Here is a 22803-nt window from a genome sequence, read left to right as displayed (position 1 = left end):
CCACTTCTGGCTTTTTCTATATATGTGGTGCTGAGGAATTGAACACAGGGCTTCATGCATGCAAGGCAAGCACTCTACCACTAAGCCGCATTCCCAGCCCCTGCTTGTTATTATTTTGTGTTATATAGATAGATAAATAAAAGAATTTATTGTAAAACATTTTGCTGAGTTCTGCCAGCAGAATCCCTCAAATGTCTCATGTTTATTAATCCTTTGATTGTCCCATTTTCTCCTGTGTATAATTTTGTGTTGGCTTGTAAATCATGACTCTAGAGCAATCATGGACTCTACCATACTTGGAGACCAGGTAGCCTAGGTATGCAAGAGGCTGTGCCATTTAGGCTTGTACAAGCATACTGTATGACACGTATACAACCATCAGATTGCTTAATAAATTTCTCAGAGCGTGTCCTTGTCATTAATCAACACATAACTGTTTACATATAGAAAGAGTTAAGATCCAAGGAAATCTACTTACCAGTGGCAAAGACATCTAGAAAACAAACCAAAAAAAAAAAAAAAAGGAGGGGAGGAGAAGAGTGTAATAACCCCAAAAAGAGAATTGAAAACAAGCCAGAAATGCTGAAAAGATTTTATCAGTGAAATACTGATTCTCAAAACGCCAGGCCATGGAGTATTGCTCAATAGAGTACTTGGTTTGCATTCTCAAAACCCTGGATTCCATCTTCAGCATTGAAAATAGATAGAATATACCCATCAAGTGGCTTGCACAATAACCGACAAGACACCCTGTGTCAGCACAAAAATCCAAGGCCCCTGGAGTCAGAGGAGGCGCACAGAGTCCTGAGTACCTCCTCTCCTGCCTGCAAACTCCTAGATTGGATCAGTCACTGGTTGCTCATGCTTACAATCCTACTCAGGAGACAGAGATCTGAGGATCCAAGTTTGAAGCCAGCCTGTACAGGAAAGACCATGAAACACTTTATCTCCAATTAACCACTCAAAAGTGAGGCTGTGGCTGACGTACTAAAGAGCTGGCCTTGAGCTGGGTGCTGGGGCTCACACCTGTCATCCTGGTTACTCATGAGGCTGAGATCTGAGGATCATAGTTCAAAGCCAGCCTGGGCAGGAAAGTCCGTGAGACTCTTATCTCCGATTAATCACCAGAAAACTGCAAGTTGCACTGTGGCTCAAGTGGTAGAGTGCTAGCCTTGAGCTGAAGAGCTCAGAGACAGCACCTAGGCCCAGAGTTCAAGCCCCATAACTAACCAAAAAAAAAAAAAAAAGAGCTGGCCCTTGAGTTAAAAAAAAAAAAAGCTAAAGGATAGTACTCTGCCCCTGAGTTCAAGCCCCAAGATACACACATATTCTCTCTCTCTCTCTCTCTCTCTCTCTCTCTCTCTCTCTCTCTCTCTCTCTCTCTCTCTCTCTCTCTCTCTCTGAAAAGGAAGGAGTGGATAAAGGGGGGGAGCAGCGATGGGGACATGGTTGAAGGGATTCGGGGTCAGTGAGGGTGGTGGTGAGTGGGAGGGGCCTGGCTCCCGCCCCAGCCCTGCCCATTGTGACCTCCCCAGCTGCACTCAGGCCTTTATGACCATCTCCCCCGGCAGACAGGCTTGTGAGCCAGCTTAACATCCAAAGTGCCCTCAAAGAGAGTGGCAGGTCAGCCAGGCCAGAGCCTGGATTGGGGTCACAGGGAGGAATGGAGGGGCCAAAATCGCTGGGTCCCTGTGTCTTCTCCCACCTTCAATGTCCCCCAGCCCCAGCCTCGAACAGCCATGGAGGATGCCTGGACCAGCCCTGCCAGGGATGTGTAAGGTGGCCCTGTCTGGTCCCCATTTCCTCTGCTCAGTCAGTGGAGCCCACAAGGCCTTTCCCAGCTCAAGGGGCCAATGGTGGGGGTTCCAGGGCGGAGGTGGGCAAGGTGTCGGAGAACTTTCTCACAAACGAAGATGGAGAGAGGCAGCAGCAGCAGCAGCAGCAGAAGCAGCAGCAGCAGCAGCAGCAGCAGCAGCAGCAGCGAGTGAGAGAGCCATCAGGGCCAAGACAAGGAGAAATGGAGACTGGGGTGGGGTGGGGCTGGCCTCCACGGTCAGAGAGAGAACAGGAGGCCCCTAGGCAGGGGGGACCTTCCAACTTGGGACCCAGACCCTTCCCATGCCCACCACCCCTAATGCCTGGAGAAGGGGCCCCAGTCTCATCCAGGGCAGGCACCTTGAAACACCAGAGTGGACCTCTGGGGTGTGCAGAGCAATCCTTCCGCCAACTGGAACAAGAGAACCACAGCTTGGTGAGTCTCCCCCCCCCCCCCCCGCACCAAGAGGGGCTCCAGGCTGCTCCCCTTTGCCCCAGCCTGTTTCCAGCCTGACAGTAAGTCCTGACACGTAGCCTCATTCCTCTGCCTCTCAACCCCAGAAAAGACAGAACCAAGATCTTCGGGAGCAGCTGGGGGCGCTCCTGTCTCCGGGGCCACAGTTCCTGCCCCTGTGCAGCCATTCCAGCTGCACCGCTCTGGCCTGGGTAAGACACTGCCTGCAGCCCTGGGGCCCCACATAACTACACACACCCCAGTTATTGTTGAGGCCTAGGCACAGCCTTGGGGCTGATTTGGGGGGCTCTCCCACAGTCTCAAGAAGCAGCTGGCACCCTGCCCCTGGAAGAGAGGGGACCTGTGCAGCTGGTACGGCAGGAGCTCTGTCGAGGTGAAGAAGCTTTCGTACAGCAGTCCCAGGTAAGCCCTGGTGGGCAGAGCTGGGCCCGGGATTGGGGTTCTTCGTGCCCATACTGAACCTCCCCCCCCCCCCCCCGCAACACACACACAGAATGAACTGCAACAGATTCGACTGTCCTTTGAGAGGAAGAAGATGGCTATTACTGAGGTGCTCACCTGGCCTGGGGTGGGGGGAGTGGGGACAGGCGGAGCCCCTGGTGGGTCCTGCTTCTCCAACGTGACCCAGCTTCTCTGCCTCCAGGTGTGGGATGGTGTGGCGGAAGTACACATGGCCCTGAACAATCAGGCCACTGGACTCCTGGTAGGTCCCCCAAAAGTTGATACCCAGGAGGACAAGGGAGGGGGCAGGAAGGAAGGGTGGTGGCAGTGGGAGGTGGGAAGATGGCAGGGTGGTCAAGGGTCAAGGTCGTATCTCCCATCCCTCTGCCCACAGAACCTCAAGAAGGACATTCGGGGTGTGCTAGATCAGATGGAGGACATTCAGCTAGAGATTCTGGGGTGATGTGGGGACCTGAGGCCGGGCTGAGCCAGGAGGGATGGTGTGGACCCAACATCCCCCACCTCCCAGTTACCACATTAAGGGCATACCACCAGACTGCGGCTGAGGGGTATCTGGTCCTGATTATGTGGTTCCCCAGGGAGAGGGCCCAGTGCCGCACTCAGGCCAGGAAGGAGCAGCAAAAAGCATGCACCGCGGTGAGCCCACACCCCACACCCCACACCCCTCCCAGGCTGGAGACCTAGCCTTTCTCTGGGGGCCTTGCCAGGGAGATGCAAATGAATAGACTCCAGAGAGGAGGCCTCCAGAAACAGCCCCCAAAGAGGGCAGTGGATACAGAAAGCTCTCCCCGGGGATCAGGGACAAGGGTATGGCTAGAATCCCTGTCGGTGGCGGGTACCCCAGCACCAGGAGTCTCCACCCTCTGCCACCGCCCTCAGGGAGAGTCTCTGACACAGCCCCCTCCCCAACAGAAAAAGAGGCCGAAGCTGGGATGTTCCGAGGGTATCAAGGGCCAGTTCTGGTAGGTCACTTTGCAGGCAGAGCCCAGTCCCCCCTGGACCGTCCCTGCAGCCACCCCTTGCTCCCTGACCACCGCTGCCCACAGGCTGCTGGCCCTGAGGCTGTTGCTGGGCGCCCTGCTGGCCTGCACTGCTGCTTACGTGTACGTGGTGGACCCCACACCCTTCGAGGGGCTGGTACCGCCCTTGCTGAGCAGAGCTGCTGTCTGGAAACTCCGGGCCCTACTGGGCCCCTTCCTGCACCTCGAAGTGGATGACTTCCTGCCCTTCTAGGCCAGAGGCCCAGTAGCCCCAGCGAGGAAGAGGCCGGATGGCCAGCGCTGCCCCAGGCGCCCAGTGGCTCTGCCCTCCCCTGCCCACGGCACTGCTGCACACCATCCCCGCCAGGAGCTGCGGAGAAGGGTGGAGGCGGGGTCTGTCCCGAGGGCTGGGCCTACAGCTGGACATATAGTCACAACAGCTTGGCATTTGAAATTGTTTCCATGGAAACGAGGAAGGGGTAGAGGTTTGGATGCTGTTGACACCATGATTTGATCTGGTGGGGAGGGGGGTCTCTCAGGGTGGGACTCCCGTCTCAGCTCCAACGTTCAGCTGGTTTTCCTGACCTAAGCCCTATCTGTCTGGCATGAGTAGCTCTCTGCAGAGGGCATAGGTGGCCCCGAGGGCATCAAAGGAGACTCCTTGAAGTAAGGAGAAGAGTCATTCATTCTCAGCCCCAGGACCAAGCCCTCCCAGGGACCCTGGGACCCTGAACTGGCTAACTCACTGACCTTTTGAGTCACTCTGTACCTTTACCACCCATCTGGCCGCTGTGCTCTCCACCCAGGGTCCCTGTCCAGTCCAGCCTCCTGCCACAGTCTAAGGCTCAAAAAGCCCCCCCCCCCCCCGGCCAACCCCACAGACAGAACAATGGAAGTAAACACCAAAAATTTTATTAGGGGAATTAAATTGAGGGAAGAGGTACCTTTCGGAATAGAGAAAAGCATTGTGGCTTTCTTGTCCCAAAATGGGAGAAATGAGTTGCCGCTCAGGACCCTGGGACAGGGACCCTGTGCAGGAGTGAGGGCTGGCAGGACTCCATCCTGCTCTGTCCTGGGCTTTCGGGCTTGGCAGGCTTAGCCCTATGAGCTAGGCCTTGTCCTGGATGCAAACAGCCCAGGCGGAGGCAGAGCAGAGCAGAGGCAGGGCTAGGAGCCGGTGGGCAGATGAGGGGCAGAGCTGGATGGGCGGGTCAGGCTCGCCCTGCTGGCTGACAGCTCCAGGAAGTTAAGGCATCTGTTCATGTGCTGGGGACAGGTTTGGGGGAGTGCAGTAACCTGCAGGGGTGACCTGAGGCCCCCATCCCAGCTCAGCCCACAGAGGCCTGGGCTCCCCAGGAGGAAGTGGCTTAATTTAAAGTGCTAAGAGGGGAAGGAAGGCTGGAGCAAGAATTCTGCTGGTCCCAACAACTCTAGGGCCACCCCTGGTGGGGGCACTGGACCCCTGCAGCAGGTGGGGGACTTCCTGAGGTCACTTGGACACAGGGTCACAGGCCCTGGCAGGGTGGGGTTCAGTCAAGACGTGGCTGGTAGAGAGGGGATCCCCCCCTCAGCCTCAACCCAGGGGCCACAGCAGCCTGGTTTCCTGGGTCGCAGCTGGGCCATACAGGGCCCCAGAGCTGCCTACTTGGCATCCTGCTAGGGCCCCGAGAGGCTGGGGAAGAGGCTGGACGCGGCCGAATGCAGACGGCACATGGTCCCACGAGAGGGTGCCCCAGCAGCTTGGTTCCAAGGGGCCCGCAGTGACGGGCGGTCCTCAGGACGGCCAAGGTGGCACAGGTGCAGGCCAGGGGTGCCCCTGGGCTGGCCACGCCACCCCCATCCATGGCTACAGGTGCCAATTCGCCCCCTGTGGGCCGCGGCGTCCGTGAGAGAGAAGCAGAAAGGTGGAGGTCAGGGTAGGAGTTGGGTAGAGTTGTGGGACCCAAAGGCTCAGAACACATCTGGGGACACCCCCTCCCTGGGCCTCTCATGTCCACCCCAGTCCCCCAGCCCCAGCCCAAGCTGTCTGAGCCCTGCCATATCCCAATCCTGCCAGTGGCATATAGCAGTCATTACAGCAATTCCTTCAGCACCCCAAGCCAGCTGGAGGTCCTGTGTCATACCCCTGGTTACTGGGGACCACTTGAGGCAGGTGCACCCCAGTCTTTCCCTAAACAGTTACTGCCAAGAACCCCTTATTATACTCACCAGCTGAAGACCCGCCACCAGCCCTCACTGCCCACGGCCTCTCCCTGGTTTACAGTTGGCAGAAATTCCCATGGAGAATGCACTGCCCCGTGCCAGCCCGTCCGCCCCCTCCTGAGCCCTCCCCTCCCCTCCCCCCACGCCCTGTTCCCAGGGCCCTGGCACCCACAGCCCTGGCCTTGCCCAAGGAAAGGATGAAAATGACTCTTTTTCTTTTTTTAATAAAATTATAGATATATAGATGTAAATATAAAAACATAAAACAGACAACGCAAGCAGACACTGCCATGTGCTTACTCAGGTCCCTGACATGAGGGGGAGCCCTGCCCCCCTCCCCGATGTGCTTTCCACACGGCGCTGGCCGGGCTGGGCCAGGGCCGGGGACTTTGTACGCCTTGGGGGGTTGAGGATTCTCCAGTTTGGCAGGGAGGGCCTGAGGGCTTGAGAGGGGACACCAGGTCTCTCCGTCCCCCTGGGGCAGCCACATGGCAGCACCCATGCTGCTCCCACCTGCCACCCACGGCCTCCCACAAGAGCATAAAAGCAGTTAAGGCTTCGATGAAATGGACAGCATTGGCCGAGCGCTAACACATGGCACAGCAGCACAGCACACAGACACGGGGACACAAACCCAGCGGCCGGGCGAGACTGGACACCATGGAGCTAGGACTCCTGCCATTATTGGATGTCTGTCTGTCCACCCACCTATCATAACATAACCCAGAGCAGGTAAGGGCCGCACCCCCTACAGAAGCATCGGCCTTGCCAAACTACAAGCTGCCAGCCAGATCAGTGAAAGGCAATGCGTTAGGAACAGCCGGGACAGCAGGGTGTCAGAGGTTCAGATCTGTAAGGGGGAGTGGTGGATCAAGGGACTGTGGGCCTGGGGAGAGACAAGGGTGGGTGATGGATGGCAAGGTTGAGCTTGGCTGATGGAGGAAGCAGCCGAGGTCCCCCGTCAGTGCACCAGCAGCGGCACAGACCCACAGCCTCGCCTGGGAACCTGTGTCCCATGAGCAGATGAATGGGTGGCTAGGTCCAGGGCATGGGGATACGCTTGTGGAGGCAGGGCTCTCTCTCCTGCGGATGCGTCCACACCAGGCATGGGCAGCCTCATCTCCCTGGGGCAGAGAAGCCGGTGGGGATGGGGGAAGCGGCCGTGGGGTTCCTGGTCCCCGAGGCGCCATGGTGAATGAGTGGCAGTCAGTTCTCACACCGAGATCTCGTACGTAGTCCCACCCACGCCGGACACCTTCTTAACCAGCGTGTGCCGGGCAGGGCTGGCGGAGGGCCCCACGGGGCCAGCAGCAGGCCCCAGGCGGGTCAGGCCTGGGGACTGACCATTAAGCTTACTTGGGGGGGTCTTCAGCTGAGGGTGGTCCCTGCATTAAAACAAGCACATACACATGTGCCCACAGTGAACACAGGATGGTGGGCAACAGGACGCACATGGACATGGATGGGAGCCCTGTGTCCCAGACCCTGGGCTGCCCCTGCTGTCATAGGACAGATGTGTCAATCACCACTGTTGTCCTCCTGGGTCTCTCAATCCCCCTGAGCTGATACTGGCCAAGTGGACATTAAGGCACAGCACTGTCCTATTCCGTCCTGATGTCCTGAGCTGGGAGGCCCATGGACGACCCTGCATGGTACATTTTTTTAAATAGAAAATAAAGGGCTTCCGTCCTGCCTTCTGGCCTGGCCAGCACTGACTAAGAGGGAGGAGCCCCTTTACTCCCTTGGCTGCCCTTTCCTTGACCCTCACTCAATTAAAAAAAAATCCAAAGGAGTGTAGGGTGGGGAAGTCTTACTCAAGAGCCACACCATTTGCAGCTGTGTCCTTGGACCCCTTTGTGGCCAAGTAACCTGGACAGGGGTCTCCCCTGAGGCTTTATGATAGTACTTGGGGTGGCTGGGGCCTGGCTGGGGCAGAGCCAGGACAAGGCTGTGACGATGCTACATCTTCCTCGTGAGCGCACCCCCCGACTTAGACCTGGCCTGTGAACAGCCCATTACTACCCCACCAGGGACCTGGAGCCAGCCTATGTTCTCTAGGCCTCAGATTCCCCATCCAGAAGCAGGAGGGAAGCCCCAGCTTCCCAGGACTATGCAACCACACGGGTAGATCCTTCAGTGAGCCCCAGCCTCCTGAAGAAGCATGCAGTCAGATGTCCAAAGGAGGCCTATATTTCATGTGGAAACAGCTCAAGGGAGATACCCCAAGCCCTTCTTGTGCTCTGGGGGCTCAGCTCACAAATCTTCCTCTTCCATAGTGTACCCAGAGCCAGATCACCCCTCCCCAGGGTAACTAGGGGCCCTCAAGGTAGAATGAGCCTCACTACTCCTACTCTGCTCCCCACACCGCAGGTCTTCAGGACCCTGGGTACCAGACCAAGAGATGGCTGGTTGTCTGCCCTGCACAGGGGAACCCACCCATGCCAACAAACACCCACCTTTGCACAGTCAGCGAGGGTGGCCGTTCCGGGAGGTCCGTGTGGATGAAGGCGACAGCTTTGGGACCCGAGTAGGGGGGCGAGCAGGGAGTGCCTGGTGGGGAGGGCAGACCCTGGCGTGCAGGTGACCTGTGTGAGCCACTGCCTGGCCGAGGCCCTGGGGCATTGTTGTTGGCCTGGTCAGCCTGCAAGGAGGAAGAGGATGTCCGAGGTGCTCGGCTCACAGAGCTCGACAGAGAGGACAGTGATGTCTGCAGGGCAGGGTTGCGGGCGCCACCAAAGCCAGGCCCAGACACCAGGTCATCTCTGGAGCCGTAGCGCAGCACTGAGCCACGGGGACCCTCCGACAGCACACTGGCCTGCTGGAGGCTGTAGGAGCTGGGTGTGTCATAGACTCCAGAGTCGCCAAAGAGAGAGTCCGCCTGGGAGCGCAGCAGCCGCTCTCGCTCTTCCCTGTCCTTGCGCTCCTGGATGGAGGCCATGATGGTCCGTGACAGGTTATCATAGCGCACAGGAGAGGGCTCGCGAGGCCGGGGTCCCAGCACAGGGCTGAAGCTACGGGACGGGGGCCGAGGTGGGTCACCTGCCACCCCAGGGTGCAGGTAGGGTGAGTGATAGCCGGCCACATTAACAGAGGGGTGTGCCGGGCAGGCATGGCCACCAGGGGAGCCAGGGTTAAGCAGACTGTCATAGGACAGGCTGCCATTTCGATTGGGCAACACATGGGGTGCAAAGAGGCCACGGTGGGGCGTATGGGGCCCACCCTCAGAGCGCAGGGGTTGTAGGGCCACATGGTCCCCACCCCTCCGGCTGGCAGCCTTGAGACTCAGGGAGCGCAAAGCGCCCGAGAAGGCATCAGTGGCGCTGAGAGGTGGGGACGGCGGGTAGGCCGAGTGTAGGCCACCAGGCCCAAGGTCTGGGAGGTCCAGGCTGGGCTCAGACACAAAGTCCAAGCTGTGGGTGCTGTCATCTGCCAGGGTCAGGGAATCAGGGCCTGTGACCTGTGGGTAAACAACCTGCTTTCACTCTGCCTGCAAGCCACCCAGGGCTCTGTGCCCACATGGAGACGGTAATCCCAGGCACGTCCTCCACGCAGCAGCTACAGCTGACACTACAAGATGCTCCCGGGTCCCGACCATGCACCTCCCTCCTGCCCACGATGGAAGGAACTCAGGAAATCAGGAGGCAGTGGAAGGCTGTGAGGGGCCTGCCTCTACCCACAATCCCTGGGAGGGGCCTCGCGATCACACGTAGGCCAACACTCACAAAGTTCCAGGTGAGAGCTGGCTGCTACCCAGACCCAGAGCTGCAGTCCTGGACTGTACCCCGCCCAGGGCCCACCTGCTCAGGGCAGCCACAGTTACGGGCAGTGGCTGTGACTGGAGGGGATGGGGGCAGGGCTGCCGCTCAGACTGAGTGGGACCACAGAAATCACACAACCCAAAGGAGATGAGGACACACATGGCCTGGATATGCTTAGCCATCCAGACTGAATCTCAGGAAGGATCCAGGTCAGTTCTGGGAAGGAGGTAATGTGGAGAGGGTGCCTAGAGCTCCGGTTCCCAGCCAGTGGTGACTCTCATAGTAGGATAAGCCTGCCACTGCATGCATGCCTACCGAGACCAGACCCTCTGCCAGGGAGGCCCAGACTACTACCCTGTCCAGTGGTCCCCTGGGCTAAGTGTAGCAGGACATGGATTCTCAGGAGAAAGGGTCCCCAGTGGTGAAGCTGGCCTAAACACATGGGGTCAAGCCTCATTCCTTCCTCTCAGGATGGCCCTCCAGGAGGGATAGTATCACTGGGAACACTTGGGATTCTGGATCATTCCACTAACTGGAGCCGCTAACTGCTCCATAGATATGAGCAACTGAAGACTGAATTTGGGGAAAGTAAATGTGCTTTCTCAAACAAATCTCCAATCCCAAAGGCTTCCCATGGGCCTTACAGAGTGACTAAGGGTGGAATGATAGGCACTCTAGGCACGCACTGTGGGAGATGCAGCTGCCCACATGGCCTATGGGTAATACCAGCCAAAGGACAGAGATGCTAAGCCGAGACCACTAGAACCAGCCCCTCCCAGAACACCTCACTCTGCTCCCCTCTAACTAACCCTAGCTCAGCATATCTGCAGTGTGGGGTGGTGCCGTAGGTGTGCACATGGCCCTCTGTGACCCAGGTGGGGCCCTCCCAGAGGTATGGCCAGTCGGGGGCAGGCCCTACCAAGGGACGAGGCCTTTCAGAGAAGGGTGGGGAGCTGGCCTTACCTGCTCGCTAGGCCCACAGAAGGTTGTCTTGGGGCCAGTGGGGAAGGCAGGACGGAACTTGTACATGGCAGGAGTTGGTGGGTTGGTCCTCTGCACTGATAGGGCACTCTCTGAAGAGAGAGAGCATGGTCAGAGTGGGATCCAATACAGGTTAATCCGTGTTCCTCTCCCAGTGTGGCAACACCACCTTACCAGCGCTGCCAGGTCTTGGGCTCTTCAGGTCTCCTGCAAAGGTGCTGGCCTCTATCTTGGGAGGCAGTGGTGGTCCGAGGTCCAGTGGCTTCTCATCCAGGTGGTCCAGGCTGCCTTTGGACTGGGAGGGGTGGTGTTAGTGGTGGGTGGGGCTTGGACAAAGGGTAGCACTGAACTGAGGCTTTCTTCCTGTAGCCCTGGGACCCCTCCAGAGAATTTTCCCATCAATCCCCACCCCCCACCTTCCACCTCTTCTGGGCCTTCACCATCCAGACAGGGGACCCAGCCGGGCGTCTCTGTCCCTCAGCTTGCCTCTCCAGTCTGCCTGTTCCCCTGTCTCAAGGGTCTGACTCCCATCCCTTCTCCCATTGCAGCCCAGGCCCCCACCTTGCTTCGGCCCAGGCCTGCCTTCAGCCCATTGTCACTAAGCTTGACCTTGAGAGGTGCAGCTCGCTCCAGGAGCTCAGGCCGAAGGAAGGGTGGCTTCAGGCTCAGGGAGAGCGGCAGCCGGGGTGGCTCCACCACGTACCTGTGCCAGGGGCAGAGGGGTCAGCGGCCAAGCGACCTGGCTGTGAACACACACCAAGGGCAGGGCCAGCCCCACCTGGCAAGAGTAGAGAGGGACCAGGCTGAGGGTCCGAAGCCGCCCACCCCACACCCGGCATAGGCCCCCTTGCCCCCCTGCCTAGGCCGGGCCTCACCGGGGCGCCAGGGGGCTGCATAGCACGTGCTCCACGTTCCCATAGCAGCCTCTGGTGAAGGGGTTCACACCCCCGCGGAACTTCCCAGTCACCTGTGGACACGGGACCCCCTCAGCCAGCTTGGCTACCCAGGGTCCAGGGCAGGACAGACAGGGGACAGGCAGGGGGCATCTGCAGCGTGGGGCAGAGTCAGCCCTGCAGGGAGCTGCACCATTCCCAAGCTCTAAGTCGGTGGCTGCAGTGTCCACCAGTCAGAAGGGCAGGGAACAGGGCAGGCATGGACCCACCTGGAGCCCCTCCCCTCCCAGCTGCACAAACCACCTCACAAGAGGTTTCCCAAGGCCCAGTTCTGGGCAGGATCTGCACCTGTTCGTTGGTGGTGCGCCCCCGAGTGACCAGCACCACGTGGAAGCCAGTGAGGCCGATGACAGGAATGAAGAAGAGGCCAGCCACACACATGACAGCCATGCTGGCACGTTAAGGCCACTGGCAACAGGCAAGGAGTGAGAACCTGGGGACAAATACCTCCCCCTCCCGCTAAGGGATGCCTGCCCCTCCCTCCTATAGGAGCCATCTCCCCACCCAGGCAACTACCCGGGCCCCTAAGAACCTCAGTTTCCCCTGCAACACATGTTGTCAGCCCATGCTGCCTTTGGGGTGGGGCATAAAGGGATCAAGGATACGTGATGGTGGTGTGGGCAGCTCCCAGCCCTTCAGCGTGGTTTAGCACATAGACCAGGCCAAAGGCCACGACACCCACCATGTGTGCGCTGAGTGACAGCAGGAACAGGAAGAAGTAGCGGTAGTTGCGACGCCCAATGCAGTTATTGACCCAGGGGCAGTGATGGTCAAAGTCCTGGGCAGAAGCAGTCCGTCAGGACATGTGACAGACAGGGACAGGTAGAGGGCCTGGGCAGAGGGGCATGGAGTGCAGCTGGGCAGTCACCTCTACGCAGTTGTCACAGACGCTGCAGTGTGAGCAGCGTGGCGGACGGTAGAAGTGGCACGTGGCACACCATTTCATGCGGACCTGGATTCCCCTCACGTCCACATTCTTGTACAGTGGGGCCCGGAAGTCATCCTCCTTGTCCTCGTCCTCATCCGCTGCAGATCAAGAGCCAGGCAGGGAGTCAAGGGTGCAGGAAGAAGGCTTTTCTAGCCAGAAAGCCTATCCCCAGTCTTTGCCCAGCCCATCTACTGGGAACCCCCATGTCTCTTCCACTTTAGCTGCTCACACACTCCTGAAAACAAGCAGATGAGCCACTACAGCCCGGGGCCCTACCTCGGGGGAAGACGCCAGGGTCCATGAAGGTAGCCATGCTGAAGTTGGCAAGGACAAAGAGGAAGATGATGCCATTGTATACAGGAACAGCTGGGGACACAGCTCTCGTCAACCATGGGCACCTGCCACAGACAATGGGGCAGAGAGCTAGGTGTGAGGGTTACGGCACGGAGGCGAGGGCAGAGCCATGGTGCACGGCCATCTGCATGCAGTTGTGTCCACCAGCAGGGCTGGAGAGGCTGCCAGGGGAGGTTGTGGATGTCATGGAAGCTTGGCTTAACCACTGGGGGCTCCTCACATGCCAGCTCTGGGACCACACCCTGTGGACTATCTGGAACATAATTCAGTTGAGGAAACTGAGGCTCAGAGAAGCCCATCAGCCTGGGTCACACCATTTGGGAAGACTAGTTCAGATCAAAGCCATGCAAGTCCTCCCAGCTCAGCTACAACTTTCCCAGATCCTCTTCCCTGTGGAGGGGGGCACAGACCTGAAGTGAGTGCCCAGGAGGGCAAATCAGCCTACAATGTCCATGTGCTACCATGGACAGAGGCCAGCAACCTGCTAGGAAGTTGGGGTCAGCCCTAGGCCTCACCATGGCCCCTGGCCAGAGAGACTCTAGGGTAAGGAGAGTCCCAACCTGGGTCAACAAATGCATGAAGGGTTACCCACCCCCCTCTCCACACACACTCTTCCTTAGGGTGGGGGCTCTGGCCCAAACAGCCCCTTCTTTTTAAATTATCACCCTGCTTTCCAGATGGCAGCACAGAAAGCCTGGAGATACTGGAAAAGCACAAGGCTCACCCCTTCCCATCTCTCGTCACCCCACAGCACTTGCTGGGCTCCAAGTTCGCCTCCTCTTCCGGGAAGCCTTCCAGGACTCCTGGCTCCCCTCACAGGCTCTCTGGAAGGGCCTTGCACATCTCCCTGTAGACTGCCTGCCCTGGCTCTCACAGATCCTAACCAGAATGCCCTCCGTGGAAGCCAGCAAGTCCTCAAGCCCCTTGCCTCAATCTTGTAGTGGGTCCAAGTCCGCCCACTGGCCTGCAGCCTCGTCTCTGGATCTCTCCTGCTGAGACGAGAGGAGGGCCCTGAAGGAGGCTCACTCCTGTCCTGACACTCACACCCTCTGTGGGGTCAGGTAGGTGGGGATCCCCACAGCTGCCCTGGACCATGGGGATGGCGCGAGGGTGGTCACCAGCAGGCGTGTGGAGGCCGTGGCTGCCCGCCACCCCAGCACACGCCGTCCACGCCAGGCACCCACGCCTGCCTTGGCCAGGAGCCAGCCCTGCCACCCCAGCAACCACCTCCATGGCAGCAGAACTATTTTTAGTGGAAAGCAAGAGGCTATTTAAAGACTGCTTCCCACGGCAGCACCCTCCGTGGGGCCGAGAGCATGTTGCCCCTTCCTCTGCTTCCGGGCTGCGGTGAACACACAGAAGAAGGACACAGGCCATGACTGGGACTGCAGGGGTCCCTCAGCCAGGAAGACCTTCCTCTGTCACCCCTCACCCTAGCGGCCTCATAGGCCTTCCTTTCCCATTCCCCACCCCTGCCTGGCACACAGGTGACCTCCAATCCAAGAGCACCCAGCAGCCCCACTGGAACCCTAAGACAGGATCACTCCCTAAATGCTGGTGGGACAGGCAAGGGCAAGACACCTCCTGAGAACACCAGCCCCGGCCCCGGGCTCAGGGGGAGTGGGACGCCTCCAGCCCCATTTTGGCAACATGAGCAAGCTCCCTACAGTCCTTCTGGGAAGGACCAGCTACATAATTGGTGCAAATAGAAATATAGACCCATTGTTAAAGAACAGAATTTCAAGATAGTGACAGATCAGCATGAAGCCCCAGAGACAGCTGCTTTAGGAGAGAAAGAGCCAAGGAGTCAAGGGACTGGCTGGGGATGGGGGCGGGCAGACACACACAGACATGGATGGCGAGATGCTAAGGGGAGGAGGGCACGTGGGGAGGGTGTCCCTGGGCTCTGTACCCTCCCCCCCACCATGGAGCCGATCTCCCATGCACCTGCCACTTGGTTCTCCCAGCTGTGCAGAGCAGGGTGACTGCTGTCTTCCCGTTTACAGACAAGGAGACAAAGAGCAGAGGCCTTGGAGCCCGTCTGTGTCTGAGCAAGGCTCAGAACCTAGCCCCTGGCCCCCACTTGGACGGGCCTCAGCATTTACCTGTGAGGTAAGCACAATAACTAGAGCTCCCTGCCAGGGAGCAGGCTGTGCTAATGGTGTCCTCTTTGAACCTCAATATCCATGCCAGGCCAAGTGGACTCAGAAGCCCTGAATGAGATGCCCAGGGACCAGTAGGGGCAGTACCATGACATATTTGAAAATTTACACTGACAGAGCGGCTCTTGCGCTGAGGCACTAGGCAGCCTATGATGGGTATGCCCTGTCTGCTGGAGGACAGGAGGACAGGAGCCTTAGCTGGGTGTCAGGAAGGCCTGAGCTTCTCTGACTGGGACCTGAGTCCCTGTTCGCCCTATCATCTCCAGCCCTTGATGCTTGAACTGGGCCCAGGAGCAGCATTCATCTTCCAAGCCCTCTCTCACCTCTCCCAGGGACCTTCTGGCCTCAATCCCTCCTAAGGGGCACAAGCCCACTCACTGGCCAGCCCTCCAGCATCTAGGCAGGACTCAAACTCAGAAAGCTTGTGAGCTAAGTCAGAGAGGAAGAGTACGCACAGGCTCACATGCACAGGGAACCACACATGTAAACATGCTCCAAGGTGTGTATGCACAGATGCAGGCCTTGGCATATGTAAGCATGCAGACATGAAAGTACACATGCATGAACACATACAAGCACATCCACATGTCAGACACATGCATGCAGGAAGATGCGTGAAGATGCATATGCGTACCACAGAAGCACGCTTGCACATGTGTTCATGCACAGCGATGTACACATGGTCACATGTGAATATATACGTGTGCAGATACACTCCTCCTCCACCTTTCTCCAGCCCTGTCTAGCCCCAGCTTGGCTGGCCATTACAGGCACTTCATGCAAGCCCCTCTGCCTCTCTGAGTTTCCCACTGCCCCAGCAGGCAGGACTCCTCAATCCATATGCTCCAGGAAGCTCTCTACCTGTATGTAGGGAACGAGACTCTATTCCAGCCTAGGCCTACGGGGTGGGCCCACCCTGGCTGACGCCAGGCAGCTTAAGCCCTCCCTACCTTAAGTCCTGAGCTGGCAAGAGGGTCATGAAGAGACAGCCTTCAGGTCCCTGTCTTGGAATGGGGCAGCATATGGCCTTCAGTCAATAGGACAGGGGCCACCACTTCCCTAAGACATCCTCCTAGCTGATTCAAGCTGTGCTGGAAGCCAAGAGGATCTGAGGGCCTTGCCCTGAGGCCAAGAGCACTCCTCCAGCTCTAGCCCTGTCTTCTGAGCCACAGGGACATGGCTGAGACACAAGCCACCACTGTGGGCTCCACCGGGGGTGGAGGTCCCAACAGAGAGACACTGCCCAGAGATGGGGAGGCGGGGGGACTGGTTTTGGGGACAGAATGTCTGCTACAGCTAAATGTGGAATGGAAAATTTTAACTAAGATGTTTCCATTTAAATGAGGCTCTTCATTAACACTATTTGCATGTGAGAATAACGCTGGCCCATGGGGGTATGCAGGACCCCCAGGTCAGCAGCCAGGCTGCCCAGCCATTCCAGATAGGGCCTCTGGACTGTGAAACAGCTGCACCCATCTGTACAGTCCCTAGACACTCAGCAGATGGAAAATGAGGCTCAAAAGGCCAGGGATTCCCCAGGTCACACCAGTGCATCGTGCCAGGGGAGTTCACACTGAACTTCTACCCCCTCAGATTTCTCCCCCAGAGGCCCCAGTTGTAGCTAGGCCTATGTGGCAGGGTGGAGCCCAGGCCTGGACTGTTAGCTGGGTTGGGCCTCCAAGCATGGAAAGGGCTCAGACCCATCTGGGGGACCAGTCACGCCATCTCAGATGCTACCAATGGAGACACAATGGCCTAACCCAGCTCTGGGATTGGCAGTCACAGCTTTCAGTAGGGTAAGTTCCTTGACTCTGAAAATTGGCTCTAGGGAGAGGCCGGGTCCCGAAGGCCTTGGAACCCCTCCCAGTACCTGACCCAGCCTGGCATTGTAACACTTTAGAAAGGGTTTCCATGGCCCAGGAGGCTGGAGAATTGGGGGGAAGGGGGTTGTCAGTAGGTGCATGAATGCTACCAAGAACTCAGGAAGGCTTCTTAAAGGAGGGCTTTGCCATGAACCCTGTCCTCAGAGGTTGCACCCCACATTTCGGCATGCTTCCCACACCCAGCCTCTCCTGGGGAGATCCCTGCATTCCTGGTAGCCCTGCCTCCTTTGTGAGAGGGGTCCTTGCTCCTTCAGGCCTTAGGGTCCACTGTCTACTGGGTGTGTGAGAGGAATCTTCCCTGGGTGAGGGTGCACTCACATTCACTGAGTTCAAAGTGGAGACCCCAGGACCATTCATCATTTAGAAAAATCCATGGAACAGAGAAGTTACAACCCCAAGGGCAGGGTGGGAAGTGACTCTCCTTCTGGGGTGCCTGTCTGAGGTGTCTGGGCCTGGGCCCAGATACATGATGGGAGGGAGGCACTGAGGGAACAAGAAAATCATCCTGAGGACACCCAGTCAACATGACCTACCTGAATCCCTACCTACCCAAAATTAGCACAGCCCACTCCTTTCTCAGCAACAGAGCCATCTGGAGGAGACTAAGAGGCCAGGGGAGGGCCAGCCAGGGTCGCCAATGGCCATTGAGCCCATTTCCTATCCCCAAGGGGTGAGGCTCCTGAGTCCTACTAAATGACTGCCACACGGGAGAACTCTTAGTCCCCAATGTATCACAGGGACGTCTACCACTTTCTCCCAGGCCAGCTGAGGTCAGAGCAGGCCACACACAGGCTAACGCACTGTGCCCAAAAGGAACCCCACTCCAACAGGGCTACTGTCCGCAATTCCAGAACCCAGTTTCCATTAAAAAGGAAGCTAAAATGTACCCACTGCCTTATGTAGGAAACTGTAACCCCTCTGTACATCACTTTGACAATAAATAAATAATAATTTTTAAAAAGGAAGCCAAGCTGGGTATCAGTGGCTCACGCCTGTAATCCTAGCTACTCAGGAGGCTGAGATGTAAGGATTGCAGTTCGAAGCCAGCTGGAGCAGAAAAGTCCATGAGACTCTTAACCCCAATTAGCCACCAAAAAAAGCCAGAAATGGTACTGTGGTTCAAAGTGGTAGAGCACTAGCCTTAAGCATAAAAGCTCAGGGACAGTGCCCAAGCCCTGAGTTCAAGCCTCAGTACTGGTGTGCGTTCGTACGTGACACACACACTTGAAGTCAAGTTCACACGAGTAACCTTACAATACATAGGTGAGTAACCCACAAATATAGCCAACTTGTGGCCCAGGTACTGCAGAGGTGACTCCAGGGTGCTAAGGACCCTAGAGGACATGGCAGACAGAGGTATTTGGGGGTCAATCTTGATTTGTGTGAAAACTTTTTCCCTGCAGTTCACAAGTTCTCCATAGAAAACACACCATGTTTCAAAGTTGTAAGACACTGAACAGCACCTGAACCTCAGATAGACACCTCACTCAGCTGGGCTCATTCCCCCAAGAAGCTCTAATAAAGCCAGAAGCCAGGTGGCCTATAATCTTAGCTACTCACAAGGGTGAGAACTGAGGATCAAGGTTCAAAGCCAAGTCCATGAGACTTGTATCTCCAATTAACTAGAAAACTTGGAAGTGGAGGTGCAGCCCAAGTGGTAGAGAAAAAGAAAGCTAAAAGGCAGTGTTCAGACCTGAGTTCAAGCCCCAGTAACAGAAGAGGAGGAGGAGAAGGAGGAAGAAGAAGAGAGAGAGAGTGGGGAGGAGAGAGAAGCTCTGATGTGTCCCTCTGGGCCTGGCTCCCTAATCCCCACCACTACCGCCCACCCCTCTCTGCCCCACAGTCAGCAACATCTGAGTGACAAGAACACGTTGGCTCTCTAGAGCCAGAAATAAGCCCGTCCACACAGGCCTTTTTTAAACCCACTCTTGGCAGCCTGCACCCACCCCACCCCAGCCTCCAGGTAGAGGCTCTCATGCTTCCACAGGCGCCTAATTCAGCCTCACCACACACACACACACACACACACACACACACACGCACAGCACTCCCCTCCTCCCCCCTCCCCCCAGCTCCTAGAAGGTGAAAGGGCACCAGGATGGCTTCTACCCACTCAGGTTCTCTCATATTCAGGGACATCTTCCCTGGGAACAGGTGGTCATCACTGTGGCTGAACAGACTCCTTGTTAGATTTGTGAAAAGGGTGAGAGATCAGCGATCCTCACAAGTGAAGGCTAAAGCCCTGATCCCTTAAGAATCTTCAGCAGGTGACTCCATGATCAGCAGGTCACTCTGGCCGGTGAGACAGCCTGTGAGAGCAATCCCCACAGCCTGTCCACTGCAGTGCAACTGTCTGTCCTGGTCCAGTCCAGCCTGCCTTTCTTCAACTCTGATAACCATTGATTGGGGTCTTGCCAGCTGCCAAGGGTGGCCAGGGACTGTGGGACAGGCATGTGGCAAACAAGCCAGACCACACCTACGCAGGAACAACTTTGTCTCTGGCCTGGGGCTTCCAGCTGGGAGGCCACCCAAGATTCTCCCACAGCTGCAGGCAAGAAGTGCCAGCGGCTGGGGTGACCCACGTCCCCTCTGGAGTCTTGGGCGAGGGAAGGGCTGCGGCCACACCCAGGGCCTGCCAGGCACACACAGAGGCGGCCAGCCAGCACTGCCGTCCCCACACAGGACTCGGCTGCCCCAGGTGCCCCCAGGTCAACCGCACCCTGGGCCTCGGCCCGGTGGAGGGGCTGGGGGCGCCGCAGCCTGCGCCCCGCCCGGCCCGTCCCATCCCGCCCCGGCCCCTCCCGGCCCCGCGGAGCGCTGCCCGCCCCGCTCCCCCCGCCCCCCGCCACCCCGGGAGCGGCGCCCCGCTCCGCGACCCAGACCCCGGGCGAGGCTCCGACTCACGTGAACACGAAGAAGAGGGTGCTGGAGCCGACCAGCAGCGCGGCCGCCGTGGCCACCGGGATGTACTTGGCGGGTTTGAGGCGCGTCCCGGGGCTGCGGGGCATCCTGGGCGCCGCGCCGCCGCATCCCTCCCCGGGGCCGGGCGGGCGGAGCCGGCCGGGGTCGGGCCGGGGTCGGGCTGGACGCGGCGCGGGACCCGCGGCGGCGGCGACGGCGGCGGCGGCGGCGGAGGAGGAGGAGAAGGAAATCCCACCCCACGGGCGGCGGCGGCGGCGGCGGCGGCGCGCTGATGTCAGCGCTCCCCTTAAGGTGGACCGGGCTGCTGGGGGGCCGCGGCGGAGGCGGGCCAGGGGCGGGCCGCGGGGCCTGCCGCTCCCCGTCCTCCCCGGGCAGCGGGCGGCCTCCGATCCCGCGACCCTCGGAGGCGCGGAGCCATGGCCGGCTTCGCGCGTCCGGGGCGGAGGGCTCTGGAGGCCGCGCAGCCGACGCACCCTGCGGGCCTTTCAGGTCCAGTAGGCACCGCGGGAAGAGCCAGGCGCCCCGGTCCCACCTCGCAGGCCCCTGCGCGAGTGCACTCCTTGGCCAGTCGGCACAAATCTTGTTCTACACACCACCGGGCGCGTCCCCGGGCGGGCCGCGGGCCCCTGCTCCACGCTGTTCCTGGGCTGGGGCCAAGCCCCTTTCAGAAGCCGCCTGGTGACAATGCAGAGCCATTATGGTTGTTTCTGAACCTTGCCCACCTCACAGCCCTTGTCTCTAGTCCCAGCATGGACACAAGTCAGAGAGAGACCCTTGGGGCCCTCCAGGTGCTGTTCCAGACTGCAGGCCAGAGAACGTTTGTAGGTGAAAGACAAGGGTTCAACCTCCCCCTTCCCCGCAGGGCAGGTAAACCTAGAGGAGAGGCACTAAGGGGCTGGAGAGGCCTGGTGCACAACCCCCCCCCCCCACCTCCCCATATCCCACTTGCCAGCTCTGCTGCACTACTGCTTAAGGTGGACTGGCATCCCAGACTATCAGAGGGCGCCTGAGATGTGGGCAGGTTACTGGACACCTGTGCTTAGCCTCCCCTGGCAGAATTTCCTCAGCTGATAGCAACATGGGCCAAGCTCCACTGCACTCCCAGCAAGGGCCGCCCTTAGTTGTGGCCATCCCAACACCCAAGATACCCTCCAGCCTGAAACCTGACCCATTGGACCTCATCCCCCATGGATGTGGGGGATGGGGCAGGGGTTTCCTCTTCTCCCATCAGTTTCTGCACAGCAGACACCTCCTCCTCCTCCCTGACATGCCTCCTTCATAAACTTGGCCTGAAGGTCCATCTTTACTCTGTGAAGCACCCAGCTAGCTTCTCGGGGTAGGCAGGCTGCAGATTGTTAGAAACCCAACTCTGGGGCTCTTAATGTATAGGTATCCAACAGCAGGAATGATGGATTATCTCCCAAACTTGTGGTCTATAGGTCTTCCCACTCAGGCCTGGCATAATGGCAGGGAGAGTACTCCCAGCACTGATGGAGATCTTAGGGCACAGTGGTGACCAAAAAGCAAACAGCATACCAGCCCTCAGTGCTATGAACACACTTCAACCATGGCCTAGTCCTTACCTCTGGCCTGCAGGCCAGAACACATCCCCATGTGGACTGAGCTCCTTGGGATCAGGTTTCAGAGCAGAGGACACTGGGGTGTTAGGCTTGAGGCTCTTGCTGGGGAAGTGGGATTTGAACCCACAAATCAGAAATGGCCCTCCCAGCAGGGTTTACCACTTCACTGCAACCCAAGAGTCCCTTGACTCTTGGGTGCCAGGACAGTCACCTTCTCCATTGGACAGAGCACCATGGAGAAAACAGATACTCATCATTGGCTGAAACACTTTTTTGTTGTTTTTCCTTTCTTGCAGGTATGGCTTGAGCTTCTTGGTCTCAGCAACTTAAATCAGCTCTGTAACTCAAATCATACCTCCAGCCCAACTTTTTGCTAGTTATTTTGGAGATGGAGTCCAAGATTTTCCAGTAGTCTGGCCTTGAACTGTGATTACCTCAGCCACCTGAGCTACAGGCATGAGCCTCGTTTGCTTTCTTGGTGAGCCCACAGCCCAGGAGTCCTCTGCCCCAGGACATGGAAAAAGGATAGCAAACAAAACTAGAGTCTGCAGTAGCACCTTCTAATTGGCAATTTTGTTACCTGCAGTCCAAAAGTATCAAGCAGAAAAATTCAATGAAGTTTTAGAATGCCTATGTGTACCACCTTGCTCCCTAATGTGGGTCCCATAGCCCCATGGATCCACTACCTGCTCCTTTGACACTCAGAAGCTCCTTGGGTTATCAGATCAAGTCACTATGCCCCAGGACTTATGTTCTAGGAACTTTTAACTATGGTCCCAAAGTCTGAGTCAGAAATTTGGATGTCAGAAAAACCAGAAGGGTGGGGGGGGGGGGGGGGTGGTGCTGGGGATATGGCCTAGTGGCAAGAGTGCTTGCCTCGTATACATGAGGCTCTGGGTTCAATTCCCCAGCACCCACATATACAGAAAATGGCCAGAAGGGGCGCTGTAGCTCAAGTGGCAGAGTGTTAGCCTTGAGCAAAAAGAAGCCAAGGACAGTGCTCAGGCCCTGAGTCCAGGTCCCAGGACTGGCCAAAAAAAACAAAACAAACAAACAAAACCAGAGGGGCACCATGCCTGTCTCCCGACTCCTCAGGTAATCATGGCATTCCTCTTCATCTCTCCATTAGAATTGATCTGGTTTGTTGACACTACTCTTGTGGCTGCATTTTTTTTTTTTTGAGACATGTGTCTGTTCAGTTTCCAGCTTCTAATGGACTCCCCATTCAAACCTCTCAAAAAAAAAAAAAAAGAGGGGGGGGGGGGGACTGGGAATATGGCCTAGTGGCAAGACATGAAGCCCTGCATTTGATTCCCCAGCACCACATATATAGAAAACGGCCAGAAGT

At 57.7% G+C, this 22803-nt stretch overlaps 2 protein-coding genes across 5 annotated transcripts; one reads left to right on the top strand and one right to left on the bottom strand.

The window, feature by feature from the left end:
* Positions 1-1663: 1663 nt before the first annotated feature.
* On the top strand, positions 1664-3985 carry Ccdc188 (coiled-coil domain containing 188). Its single transcript, XM_048343512.1, has 10 exons — positions 1664-1876; positions 1943-2251; positions 2377-2481; positions 2588-2692; positions 2784-2840; positions 2934-2993; positions 3126-3190; positions 3331-3388; positions 3665-3714; positions 3799-3985. The coding sequence occupies exons 1-10, from the start codon at positions 1664-1666 to the stop codon at positions 3983-3985; spliced, it is 1209 nt and encodes a 402-aa protein (XP_048199469.1).
* A 670-nt stretch (positions 3986-4655) lies between these two features.
* On the bottom strand, positions 4656-20069 carry Zdhhc8 (zinc finger DHHC-type palmitoyltransferase 8). Of its 4 annotated transcripts, none has more exons than XM_048343496.1 (11): positions 19858-20069; positions 12831-12952; positions 12495-12652; positions 12232-12404; positions 11915-12017; positions 11549-11640; positions 11235-11376; positions 10848-10968; positions 10656-10765; positions 8391-9391; positions 4656-5599 (listed from the first exon to the last, which is right to left on the bottom strand). In XM_048343496.1, exons 1-11 carry the CDS (start codon positions 19959-19961, stop codon positions 5389-5391), a joined length of 2337 nt encoding a protein of 778 aa, XP_048199453.1. In that variant the 5' UTR covers positions 19962-20069; the 3' UTR covers positions 4656-5388. The 4 variants fall into 4 exon arrangements, with proteins under 4 accessions (XP_048199453.1, XP_048199450.1, XP_048199452.1 ...); XM_048343493.1 differs by lacking the exon at positions 4656-5599 and adding an exon at positions 6146-7319; XM_048343495.1 differs by lacking the exon at positions 4656-5599 and adding an exon at positions 6146-7319 and having other exon boundaries at positions 8391-8575.
* Between the last annotated feature and the right edge of the window lie 2734 nt (positions 20070-22803).

This window comes from Perognathus longimembris, chromosome 3 (genome assembly GCF_023159225.1).
Source record: "Perognathus longimembris pacificus isolate PPM17 chromosome 3, ASM2315922v1, whole genome shotgun sequence".
NCBI classification, from domain to species: domain Eukaryota; kingdom Metazoa; phylum Chordata; class Mammalia; order Rodentia; family Heteromyidae; genus Perognathus; species Perognathus longimembris.
The sequence above is the reverse complement of the archived record's forward strand: the minus strand, read 5'-3'. Positions and strand labels throughout refer to the sequence as shown.